Genomic DNA, 14,053 nt, shown 5'->3' on the forward strand with positions numbered 1-14,053 from the left:
ATTTCACCCTGTATACCAGTGGCGGCGCGTCAAACATATCCATAGACAAGCCGGGGCTAATTTGACTTACATATTTCCTTTACAACTTTACTCAAACGTCCAAAAAACAGGCAAGCCGGTGGGAATCGGCTTTTATGGACGAGCCGCCACTGCTGTATTCATTTTTTATATTTTTATACATTTACATTTTTAATTTGAATTCTGTGTCGATAATAGGCAGTAAATTTACTGTGACTACAAAATTAAATTGACAATAACCCAGTACCGTCTTTACCATGCGGGGGGTACCCCTATCCTCGGGGGGCCCCGAAGGACAGACAGTAACTGTATATTAGATTACCCATAATAAATAGAAGATCATAGTAGAAAACATTTAATTTCATTCGCTTTCTTTACATTCCAAAAGGGCCCCAAATTCTTATGTGCCCACGGGCCCCGGCATAGTTTAAGACGGCCCTGATAACCCTCTCTATACACACTTTTTTTTTTAATATTTAATCACTTAATTCACCACATATGTAACCCTATTTTTTACAGGGAGACGCCCCAACCAACCTAGCCGACCTCATACCAGCCGACGAGCGAAGCCGCGTGTGCAACATATGCGGGGAAGTATTCCAACACTTCTACTACCTAGAGGAACACTTAAAAAGCCACGGTTCCCGAATAGCCATAGAGGACGAAAATAAACAGGAGGAGAGAAAACACATATGCCAAGTATGCAACAAGAGTTTTAAACTACACTATTATTTGAAATTACACAGTTTCACGCACACTAAGGAAAAACCTTACATATGCCAACAATGCGGGAAAGGATTCATAACGAAAGGTAAACTAAAAAGACATTTAGAGACACATTCAGGTCTTAAAAAGTACCAATGTCATATATGTTATAAGTTCTTTACAAGACCTAGCTATCTCAGGATACATGTGAGGACGATACACGGGAATCAGGATTATAATTTCAGAGTTGGGTTTAGGGAGGGGAAGGAATATGGTTTGGCCGCGCCTCTGCTGCCGGTAATGACGCAATTTAGTGAATAATTTTGTCTCCTGGGTTACTTTTTAAAACTATTTTTGTTAATTTTAATTACCATAAGTATAACATACATATGCAATGTCTTCGGTTACCGCAATAGTTACTCGTGAAATAAAACTATTGAAACAGATTATATCGCGTATTCAATATACGACTCGATATCGCGTATGTATTCAATACATACTACATCCCGACGTTTCGAACCCTTTACAGCGTTCGTGGTCAACGGGTGACTGTGGAACAACTACAACTATACGCGATATCATCCGTTTCAATAGTTTTATTTCATATGGATGTCGGCGGCCGATCGTAAGATCAGGCAGATTGTAATGTTCCTGTGTATTTGTATTGTTTTGAGGATAGTCACATTAACCCGATATGTATATAGGTAAGATAGGTTCGTTAGGTCGCTTCAGATGCCCGAAGGGCAAACTGCCCAGAAATAGGAGTCCCGCGTAGCGGGGCTCCGTCGATCCAGGGAACGAGTCAAAGATTTTCACGTTTCACGATATGCCTAGGAATTTCACGATATTCCTGATCTTACGATCGGCCGCCGACATATACATATTGGTTATAATTCTAAAGCTGATTCAGCACACATAATTAGGAGTTTTTGTCTCCTGGGTTACTTTTTAAGACTATTTTTTATGACTTGATTACCATAAATGCAATTTTGTGCTTATAATTCTAAAGCTAATTCAGCGCATAAAAGGGTAAATCAACTTTTAACCTCGCAAGTCCCCGCGTACTTGTGCAAGTACAAAATAAATTCGAGTTATATACTCTAATAGAAATAAAAGAAAATACTAAATTCCAAAGCGCGGAAATTGGCTTGGGTCTTCCGAGGTTGTAACTCGTTGTCATGGTTACGTTACGATAAGTTGTCCAGGGGAAAAACAACTCGTAAAATCCTGATTTTATGGATTTCATATTTATGGTTATAAGCCATTTCCATAATGGGCCATTTACTAAGCATGTTATTAGAACGTGATACATGTCTTCTGTGTCACTATTGTCCCTTGGACAACGGGGCAGAATAACAACACAAAGTTGATCTACCCAAAGATAATAAAAGTCACACGAACGCCGCCACCATACAATCGTAGTCACGCACTCATTTTAAAACGACATTCTGTAACAACACATAAACATTCAAGTAACACATTGCGATACAGCGAGGAAATGCCGCCAGCATCCCTGGTACAATACCTCAAGGGCCTATTTTAGATTTAAGCTAGTTATTAATTTCTTTTAGTAATACCACTGTATATATCTTGTTTGTAAATGAATGATTTTTCACTGTCTATAAAAAAAAGTAACACATATATGTTTAATACTATACTTTGTCAATGGACTGTCTCATTTTAATCATAGACAGAGAGAATCCCACTATCCTTGTCTTACACTAGTACTAGCACCCAAAAGAAAAGGATGATTATAGTTTTCCTGGTTCTTACTGACTGACAAATTGGTTTGACCAACATATAGTTTTCATTACTAGACTACATATAAAATTTCACTTTTTTTCTATTTTTTTTGTGTTAAATGTTCGTGTCAAGTGTCGTGTAATTTAAGCATGTCGTTTTTAAATGAGAGCTTTTTTGGCGGCGGGTTTGTATGACCATAGAGTACCTAAAATAAGTAAAGAAAGAGCAGTAACCCCATATATTAGTTTTCTTACCAAAACGCGAGTTATTTTATAATCGACATCTAACGTCATGTAGCGGAATTTATAAGTACTGCTAGTCGACAATAGATGTCGCGGCGAACGAAAACTCTAATGCTCAACAATTTTCAGCTAATATTTTAACCGGATGAATTGGATGTCTATTTTCAACTGCTTCTGCTTATAATATTAGTTGTAAATTGTTTTAGTAGTACCAAAAAGATAAAAAAAAAACAGTACCAGAAAGATAGTATAGAGGGGTCCTGTCATTGTTAATTTTGTAGTCACAGTAAATTTACTGCCATCTATCGACACACGAGTACAACTCAAAATGAAAACGTATAAAATTATCATAAAAATGTATATATATGGATAAATGATTTTATTATTTTTATATAATTTTGATCCATGTTCATTCACTGATATCTATGTGTTAAAATTGTTAAATATGAAACGGTGTCGTCACGCCATTTAGTCGAGGATAGGCTAAAGGTGTGTGCGCCATCTATCCGAGAATGACTTTTTCTTGATTTCCGAGGCACGTTTTTTCCCTAGACTATAAAGTCTACCACTCATCATCATCATCATCATCATACATATCATATCATATATATCATGTATATCATAGTCATACGAAGTTACATATGTCTTTGATAGTACATTATTCGTCAGTAGCGACACGTGATATCTGATGTCAAGTAGCGGTACTGATAGTTCCATTACTCGACGTTAGATGTCGACCACGCAATAACTCGTTTTGATAAGAAATCTATGGAGTTACCGCGCCCTTTCTTTACTTATATATTACTTTATGCATGTTATAATAATATACTCCGCCTGGTACTCTCTTCCCGTCTTTTCTAGGTCACGTGACTGACACAAGCCTACGTCATCATGTGACAGCGCTATATGATAATATGCGATAGCGCTATATACATCGGCCATGTTATGACGTATAGTTCATTTTTTTTAGCATTAGAAATAAGGTAAACAATCTTGATGTGTCTTTTAATTGAAAACACATTTTAAAAATAAGTTACGGCAAATATGTAACAATTATGAATCTAATACGATCATTTATATTCTTCTGCTTTCATAAGTAATAGTTTTTGATTTTTAAAAAGCGTTTTTGAATTAAAAGACATGTCAAAATCGCTTTCCTTCTTCCAAGTTCTTTCTAATGCTAAAAAATACGAACTATAGGCTTGTGTCGCTCTGGGAAGAGAAGACCATGTTTTATTAGACTATGCCCTCTATGGTATGGCTTTTTTGTTAGTGTTGTTTTTTTAGTGTTTATACCATTAAGTGAGAGTCATATACCTCCTAATCGACGGGTAGCGGTGAAGGTATGTTCTTATCATTAATTTACTTTTAAGCTAAATCTTGTTAACCTTTTGGACACGGCGTCAAACACGAAAGGTATCGTCATGGGTCGTCCCATTCGTTTTTCGTCAAGTTCTTAAATTGGTCCTATTCTGCTTTCGTCACTCATTCTACATTCATCACAATCGTCGGTGGTTTTCAATGTAGAATGCGTGACGAAAGCAGAATAGGACTAATTTAAGAACTTGACGAAAAACGAATGGGACTACCCAAGACGATACCACACAAAAGCTGTCACTCGGACGCCACGTCACCGAAGTGACAAAACTGAAATTGAACTTGATATGCACGTAGGTCTATGTTGCTCTGTGGTATGTGACCGATTAATCCGTCTTTGGCGTTGGTGCGGTGCGGATATATCCGTCATTGGCGTCCAAAAGGTTAACGCAATGCTTAGGATCTCGTTAGCTCAGTTGTTTTGAGCGCGTACGCTGGTGAATAAAAGGAATTCAATTTCATTAAAATGTCAATTGTAAATTAGTAGTGAATATGGATCAAAACGATTGAATCTTGCCTAAGGTACTTTATTTTTTCATACCTAGTAATAAATGTAAATAATTTAAATTTTAGACATTATTGTTATTTACAATGTATATAAAAAAGGATAATTTTAATTTACAGTACAAATAGTTCTACTTTACTGCCCTAGGGACAATACGTGCGTATGTCAAAAATTTAAAGGGTACTGTAAAATGTACGATACAAGTGCGAAAAGTAGGTAATTTCCTACTTTTCGCACTTGTATCTTAGTGTACTCTTGCATATCTAGAGAACTATGAAATAACCCAAATTCTGAGCTTTTTTCTGATATGATTTTGTATCTAAACACCATTTCCATCCTCTTTTTATATATTTTGTAATAATAATAGCATATGCATAATTATAAATAAATTAAAAGTCTTTTACGATTAAAATTTGTTAAACGTTTTCAAAAACAACAATTGGAAATCGACTTTTTACAATTGTTTTTTAAAGATAAGTAGTAATCATAATTTTATTAGAGACCGTCATCTAACTTATTTTTGCGGTTCCGTGCACAAAGGGTAAAAACGGGACCCTATTACTAAGACTCCGCTGTCTGTCTGTCTGTCACCAGGCTGTAACTCATGAACCGTGATAGCTAGGCAGTTGAAATGTTCGCAGATGATGTATTTCTGTTGCCGCTATAACAACAAATACTAAAAACAGAATAAAATAAAGATTTAAGTGGGGCTCCCATACAACAAACGTGATTTTTGACCGAAATTAAGCAACGTCGGGCGGGGTCGGTACTTGGATGGGTGACCGTTTTTTTTTTTGCCTTATTTTGCATTATGGTACGGAACCCTTCGTGCGCGAGTCCGACTCGCACTTGCCGGGTTTTTTATTTATAATTATTGAGCTCCCATACATTTCCTTTCTCAAATTGTGATTACGATTTTAGTTTTGTTCAGTTATTTAAAATTTGTGTTATTCAAAAACACATATTTGTATTTGAAATCTTAAAAAATGAAATTGTGAAAATTAATAATAGGGTTATTCGCCACTAACTGGCCACTGTCAGTAATTGGCCACCCTACACTAGAAATGAATTCTATTCATAAACGAATTCATTTTAGTATAAGGTTTCAATAACTGGCCACCTTATACTAAAATGAATTCTGTTTATAGGTGACTAGAATTCATTTTTAGTTTAGGGTGGCCAATTACTAACGGTGGCCAGTTACTGGCGAATTATCCTAATTAGGATTGTAAATAATGTAGTGTTTAAAGTTAAGTTTTTAAGTAAGTTTATGAAACGGTTGTCTTTATTATTAATTATGAATTGTGGGTTGTTTAGATCCTTTTGCCGCGCTCGGTTAAATGCGTCGACTTTACAATATCCTCCCCAATCCTGGTGTACTTTAAAAAGGACAGATCAAATTGAATTTTATACTTGAATTAAAACAGAACTAAGATTTTAAATAAAATAAAATAGGGTCTCGGGATGATAAAATAAAAGTATGGTTTCGATATTACCAGAATTGTCACAAAAATCGTAAGGTGTATTAGGGTAATTCCGAGTACTGAGTTTGAAATTAAGCGACTCAAATTATATTTAGTTTTTTTAGCATTAGAAATAAGGTAAACAATCTTGATTGAAGTTACAGCAAGTATGTAACAATTATAAATCTAATACGATCATTTATATTATTCTGCTGTAATCGTTTTTGATTTTTAAAAAGCGTTTTTCAATTAATAGACATGTTAACCTTCGCTCGCTTACCTTCTTGCAAGTTCTTTCTAATGCTAAAAAAACGAACGAATTGAATTTTTGGTTCGTATTGTTATCTAAAAAAAGCGGTAAGATTTTTCAAAAACTCCGTCTGTGACCTACGGCACATTAAATTTTTTTCTTTTGACGCATTTCACTGTGGCACATGAAGGGTTATTATTTTAAGGCGTTGCCGCTGTACAGGGTTAAGTTTTCATTATTAAGGTTTATTATAAGTGTAAATATATTTGGGTGGGGGTTTAAAATTTAGTGTAAAAGTACTTAAGCACCAAACTGCAAGTTTCATCATGAAATGCAGTTTAATTTTTGTATTTGTCTGTTTTTGTGTATCTGGTTGCTGTTGTTTAACACATTGAGTGCCCGGGCCGCTCGGCGGGCTCTCTGTTCGAAGTCGCTTTCTTCTACAAAGCGGGAAAACGCTGGGACCTGCTACGAGCGTAGCGCCAGTAATAACACTAATAAGTAACATATACTAATCTATGTCAATCTATGTGTAGCTCCATGAAAACGTTGACAGTGAATGTGTTAACGAAACTTTTTATGATTTTCATTTCCTTTCAGTGACTCCCATTGCTTTGTAATCATTCTTTATAATTTTTCATATTAAGGACCACTTGCACCATCCCGGGGCAACCGGTTAAACCTGGAGTTACCATGGTTACCAGTACAGACACTGGGTTATAACGGCTTAACAGGTTAACCCCGTGTTAGTGGGATGCTGCAAGTGGCGCTGTGTGACCGAACGAATAAAATATTATTCAAACTGTCATTCTTATTCTAATTATCTGATATATTTTTATACCTTCAAACGATTTCGATAAAATTTGCTATATGGGGGTTTTCGGGGACGATAAATCGATCTAGGTAGGTCTTATCTCTGGAAAAACGCGCATTTTTGAGTTTTTCTATGTTTTCCGAGCAAGACTCCCAGATATTTGTATTTTATTTGTAAACTACGATTTTAAACTACGGTATTGTGTAATGTTTGACACTTACTGTTTGGTGTTGTATGCAGGTTGTTGATTTTGTAAAAAAGTAATAAAATTATTTGAATTTTATACGTTTCATTTTATTAACCCTGTCAAAGCAAGATATAGAATACCTAAGTCAACCTATAGTTCGTTTTTTTTAGTATTAGAAATAAGGTAAACAATCTTGATGTGTCTTTTAATAGAAAAACACATTTTAAAAATAAGTTACGGCAAATATGCAATAATTATGAATCTAATACGATCTTTTATATTCTTCTGCTTTCATAAGCAATAGTTATTGATTTTTAAAAACCGTTTTTCAATTAAAAGATATGTCAAGATCGCTTACCTTCTTGCAAGTTCTTTCTAATGCTAAAAAAAACGAACTATAAGTAAAGAAAGAGTGGTAACTCCATGCAACCCCTCTCACACCCACCGCTGAACAGCTGCCAGACGCCCGGATTAATTAATAATGATAGTATGGCACACTAACTGAAGGGGTTTCGTTGGTCTATATATTGCAAACCTATTTCCGTAGCTTGCTCTTAGATTTTAAAGAAAAGGCCACAATTTAAACTAATAATTTATTTCATTAAAAGTACAATAAAATTGCAATGCCGGTGTCGATATTTAAACTACAGTTTCGTCGAGGGCGCCATTTTTAAGTTCGCATATACATTAACAAAACAAAAATAATACGGTCGAAGTCATAACCTACTCTTTTAAGAAGTCGGTTAACCTTTTGAACGCCACTGACGGCAATTGACGTCAACGCAAAATCATGACAACGACGCCAAAAACTGCATTTGATCTCGATCGTTTTTTGATGAATATCTACTGAACAACACCCCACATTTAGGTTGGCATTATTTATTAAAAAAACTAAATTTTGCCCCCGTGGCGTCAGTGGCGGCAAATGGATGCGCGTTCAAAAGGTTAAAAATGCAAATACGTCACCAAAAACTAAAGTACATCTTATTAGTAAATAACATATTAACTACACAGAAAAAAAGAAAGAAATACGTCAGGTATTCATTAATTTTATATAATTCAAAATGCATGTGTCGCTTATGTCAGTAACAAGATTTAATTCAGTGATATTTAACCAGTTAAGAAACTTTATTTTATTTAAAAAATGGCGCCTCCCAAGTCAACTTTACACATACCTAGGTGCGTGTAGCACCTTAACATCAAACAACTTGTCATTTTACAAACTCTAGATCCATCTAGGTAATGTCAAATTGATTCTGACAGTATGAATATCTGAATTGTTATAGTAATATCAAAGAGAATAGAGTGTATAGAGGCGGATTGTCAAAGTAAATTAGACACTGTAAATTTACTGCCATCTTTCGACGTAACATTAAAACTGTTAGAACGCCATTTGACTTTGATCCTTATTCTTTCACCGTTATGTGTTAATTTATTAAATATTGAAATAAACGCCATCTACTCCAATGTAGGCCAAAAGTTATGGCGCCATCGCTCGAAAAGGTTGCACCATACCTTTGGCCTACTCTCGAGTAGATGGCGTTAATATTAATATTTATCAAGTTAACACATATCTGAGAAAGAATAATGATGAAAGTCAAATGGCGTTCTAACAATTTTAATCTTCTGTCGAAAGATGGCAGTAAATGTACTGTAGCTACATAATTTACCATGACAGTAACTCTCTATTTCAAATTCTCTTCGGTAATATCGTAAGTATTTTTTGCATATTTTTTAAATCACTAATGTACTATTGTCGAATTAAATTGATTATACGTAATTCTTATTTCACCGCTAAGGTGTTATCAAGGTCATTTTTACGTAATGATAGCCACTAAATCTCGAGACTACATAAAATATCACGATATAAAACAAAACCCTTGTAATGCCTCCAAATTAAATGTTAAGGAAAACCGGTTATCAAGCTAACATTAACCGGTTAATTTTCAATCAATACAACAAAACCGATTTACGAAAATTAAAACAATTATCTGACGAAGCATGCACTAAAATGTACGAATGAAATTAATTCATATTTATAATATTAACTTAAAGTAATACAAAAATAAATCTTAAAATATATTACGATTCAGCTGTAAATGCCATGATTGTCATATATTTTTTCAAATATTCATACTGCCCTTAAAAAATAAAAATAATAAAAAATATAGCTTTAAATGATCTCCTTATAACAAAATGTACAATCTCTTGTGGATGTACTTATAGCAAGCAAATGTTTTAGGGTTCTGCACCTGAGTGGGTTAGGCTGGACTGATATTTTAATTAGAGATGCACCGGATATCCGGTTACTATCCGGTATCCCGCCTTTATTTTACTATATTTAATCATTCCACTGACTTGCACGCGCACTCATTTCGTACCTAGAAATGTGTCCGCGCGAACGTTTACTAGGAAACAGGTCAAACCTGCAGAATGCGCACCTGAAAAACCGAAATGTAGATATAGTTCCGGCGGCCGGATACCGGATATTCGGCCGATGGTCAGGCCGAATATCCGGTATCCGGCCAAACAACTATCCGTTGCATCTCTAATTTTAACCCTTACGTTGTCGTTAGATATTATTTGGACGAGATACGTCGTCTATGAGTCCAAAGGCTTTAAACCTCCAATTAACCGGTAGACCATATGTCAGCATTCGTGGCCTATATGTGACGTTCCACGAATAAAGATACCTTATAGCGGTGAAAGGAACATCACATGGTTCAGGATATTCTCTTGCATTTGTAAACTTTTGTTAGTAAGAGTGTGTTTTGTAGATTTTATTACTCATATCAACCAGCGATGTTAAAGGATGTAGTATGACTATCAGGTCACTCTCATCAAGTTAACATAGAAAGGTACTTAACCTTTTCGACGCCGTGTCAAACGCAAAAGCTGCCACTCGGACGCCACGTCACCGTAGTGTCAAAACCGAAGTTGAATTTTATGCACGCATATGTATAGGTCTATTTTGGTCTGTGACGGATTAATCCGTCGTTGGCGTCGAAAAGGTTAAATTCGCTTTTATCCTGATACGGTCCAGCCTTTTACATTATTTGTGACATTTGAGGAACCCTAAAACCTGTCAAAATAATAGTTACGTCCCAATTAACTGGAAATAATTTAAAAAAGGTGTAGGCGAGTATACTTAACTTTACATAAGTAGCTAACATACATTATAATATTTTGTTTGATTACCTAATAATAATGTATATATATAACTATGCGGGCAGTTAAAACATTACAACCAGTAGTTTAACTTTAAAAAAACGCTGTAAAGTGCACACAATTACTTTACCCATAATTTTGACGGACAACTGCCTGTCCCTCTCAATCGATAGTTATGTTTCTTATATTTAAGTATCATTACAATATCCACGAAAATACTGCTCGAGTTTATATTGCCGTCTCAAACACCAAATACACAATACTAAAGCCTCTCTAATTTATGTACCAGTAACGCCATCTATAATAACAATAACAAAACAATTTTAAATGTAAAAATAGGCTCATGTACGCCGCGTTTTTTCAAGTTAATTTACTGAATTAGATTTGAGTTTTCTTTTTGGTAATATGCAACGGCAAATATAAGGGTACAGTTAATGTGATAAAACTATCTGAACACTTTTTGATCAAGTGTTGGAGAGTAGCCGGAACTCTCTGAACTATATTGGCCCCTTATTTTTGACACTGTTATCACCTTGAATATTGTCATTATTTCTCGATATATTTTGTCGCATCTACCCACATAGTCATACATAAAATGTTCATAATTATTTTTAAAAGCACAAGTGGCGTAGGGCCGAAATAAAGAAAGGTGGCCCCCTAACACGAAAAGCATTACATGCCCGATACGCACCAAAACGATTGGTTCGAAGAACAATAATTATAAAAAAAATAATGGATATTTAATATTTACGTCAAGTGTGTGAAGGATGGTTACGTCCATAGCGCTGTCTCTCTCGCACAACGGAGCGGCGTGCGGTTCTGCATTAGTGATAACCGCAACTGATATACGTCATGTGAAGGCACAAGGCATCACATACGTTCGTCATGCATATGAATAAAATGTGAGAAAAATATTTAAATTAAAATAACAATTACAATAAAAATATATCTTTAAAAAATACAATTTACATATACATATTTTATTGCACTTTAGTAATAACGGTGGGTTACAGAGGCGAATGCCAAAGTCATAATATATTACTGTATTTCTTAAATTACAGCCATAAAAATATCTAAGCGTTGTCCCAAATATTTCATCATTCCCGAATATATATAATATGTATATAATTCTAAGATGTCGGGAAGATGTATATATATTTAGACGGCTGGGATATATTTTAACTAGGGAATGCAACCGGTAAATATTAAGTATCAGAAAATCCGGTTATTTACCGGTTTACCAGTAATTTCAATAACATTTACCAGGTTGTATTCTCTAATTTAAACATAGCTGGTAAGTGCGCTAGTAAAAAAAAGTGTTTTAAGTAATTAAAAAAATATTATTGTTCTTCAAACCATATCAAAAAAGGACCATAGTTGGCAAGTGAAATTTTGTCAAATGAAATCGTCCAAATAAATAAAAACATCGGGCTTTAGTTCACTTCTGTAAACATAGATGTCGCTGTGTGCAAAACCGGTTTTATCTACCGGTTCAGCTTCATGTATCGCTGACGTTTTGACACATGTCAAGCCTGTTTGCAAAAGTTGCGAGTGTCATCTCTCATACAACTGTTGCAAGGATTGACAATTGTCAATATGTTGTTCCACTGTCAAAACACGGCAAGTATCTTTACACAAGTTATGCGTCTAGTCAAAACAATATGACATTTATCACTATCAGTATATTTAGGCAGTGTTAGATATATCCCATTATTCACAAAGTAAATCTTGAACTTTGTACGCTCAAAACAAATATATTATTTAATTGTCAAATTGTTCATACTATTACATTTCGAAACTGTCACACGATAGCTCCCGAATACAACATTCACAATTTTAAACCTTATATCGCCTCACATATTATTATATTATATTTTTCGTAATAAACAACAAATAGGTAAACGATTTCCAAATATTTTTGATGAGCATCGTCATAACTCATAATCTTATTACAACTTTACAAGAACAAAAAGTATGGTTATTACGAGACAATTATAATCGAGGTGGCATTTTGCTCATTCACCGCAATAATATTAGAAAAATCTGACACTGTTTTATTTGAGCACCAATCCAAGGCTAGTTTAACCGGTTTATCCGTTGTAAACGAATGACAATCCGGTTTACGTGAAAAAATACCGGTTTCGCACTAGTTACATTTTTCATCTCATGGTGAATTTTTAAGCCCAAATGGGGCATTCCAAAAGCTCTCCCGTACAAATGCATTTTATTTCGTATAACACCGGTTTTGTCACCGTCGAGTCAATGATTACTTTACTGAGCATTTTTTACATCCGTTGTAACAGAAAAAAACCATATACCTGCAAATCTTAGAACAGCGGTATACTATTTCATGGAATGCTCCAAATAGTATTGAAGAAATGTCAGATTCTCAAAATATTTTTGGTGATGTGTGTAATTGTAAATATGAGTTCGGGAGAATCGCGTGGCCCTCTTAAGCGGAAGCCACTCACAATGCCGGCAGGCTCGCGCCTTACTTTAAAAAATTACAAGTATCTTGAAAGCGAGATGGCAGTGATTTGTAGTAATTTTATCTGAAACAAGGAGATATTACAAATTATTACTTCATTGTTTATTTCGTTTAACATCTAGCCGCCCATACGTCAAACCTTGCCAAGCAAAATGTAATTTTATTTTGTCAACACAGAGTTCAAATTAGAATCGAACAGGTGACCTTTTTATAGGTCTCTGGGCGGCTAGAGGTTAAAGAACGAAAATAGTAAAGAGGACACTTCTATATCAATATTGCCTGGTTCCGTACCTCAAAAGGAAATCACGGAACCCTTATAGGATCACTCGTGCGTCTGGCTGTCCGTCTGTCACAGCCTATTTTCTCCGAAACTACTGAACCACTTAAGTTTACATAATGGTACACATAATTATGTAAGTCTGTGACCCAAAGACGGACATGTAACGTAAATAAATGAATTTTAAAATTCGAATTTAAGCTGTTGTGAGACATACTAACATTGAATAATTTTAGCAGCGTGCGACGCGGCGAGCCGCAGTACGCGATACACGGCCGTCGTGAACGCTGCTCGCACTGTTAGTGCTTGAGAAAGGAGACCTAGGCTCTCCGAAACATGTCGCGCGAGTGACTAACAACAAGTGAGTCTAAACCGTAAAATTATTCAATTTTAAAATTGTTAAACATTGTCGAATTGTACTGTCTTTCGTAGGGCTCATTGGATGATGCCACGACATCATCATAATCATTTCAGCCTATATACGTCCCACTGCTGAGCACAGGCCTCCTCTCATGCGCGAGAGGGCTTGGGCTATAGTCCCCACGCTAGCCCAATGCGGATTGGGGACTTCACATACACCTTTGAATTTCTTCGCAGATGTATGCAGGTTTCCTCACGATGTTTTCCTTCACCGAAAAGCTAGTGGTAAATATCAAATGATATTTCGTACATAAGTTCCGAAAAACTCATTGGTACGAGCCAGGATTTGAACCCGCGACCTCCGGATTGAAAGTCAGACGTCATATCCACTCGGCCACCACTGCTACAAAGATACACTAAAGGTAATAGAGGTGAGGTAGGAGGAGAAAAAAAGCG

The 14,053-nt window shown here is 35.4% G+C and overlaps 3 protein-coding genes across 3 annotated transcripts in view; 2 read left to right on the top strand and 1 right to left on the bottom strand.

Annotated features, from left to right (window-relative positions):
* Positions 1 to 14,053, top strand: part of LOC134676431 (U4/U6.U5 small nuclear ribonucleoprotein 27 kDa protein) — a 282,614-nt gene that overhangs the window by 115,767 nt on the left and 152,794 nt on the right. The gene's annotated exons all lie outside the window — the stretch shown is intronic.
* LOC134676438 (zinc finger protein 808-like) overlaps positions 1 to 14,053 on the top strand; it is a 359,726-nt gene that overhangs the window by 23,582 nt on the left and 322,091 nt on the right. The window contains exons 12-13 of the mRNA XM_063534833.1: positions 538 to 4,436; positions 10,316 to 12,810. Coding sequence (XP_063390903.1) covers positions 538 to 1,044 — 507 coding nt within the window. The 3' untranslated portion in view covers positions 1,045 to 4,436; positions 10,316 to 12,810. The remainder of the gene's footprint in view (positions 1 to 537; positions 4,437 to 10,315; positions 12,811 to 14,053) is intronic.
* The window catches only part of LOC134676439 (protein hu-li tai shao), a 43,262-nt gene continuing 37,092 nt past the window's right edge, over positions 7,884 to 14,053 (bottom strand). The window contains exon 20 of the mRNA XM_063534834.1: positions 7,884 to 13,026. The gene's annotated coding sequence lies outside the window, so the exon portion shown is untranslated. The remainder of the gene's footprint in view (positions 13,027 to 14,053) is intronic.

Source organism: Cydia fagiglandana, chromosome 24 (genome assembly GCF_963556715.1).
Source record: "Cydia fagiglandana chromosome 24, ilCydFagi1.1, whole genome shotgun sequence".
NCBI lineage: Eukaryota > Metazoa > Arthropoda > Insecta > Lepidoptera > Tortricidae > Cydia > Cydia fagiglandana.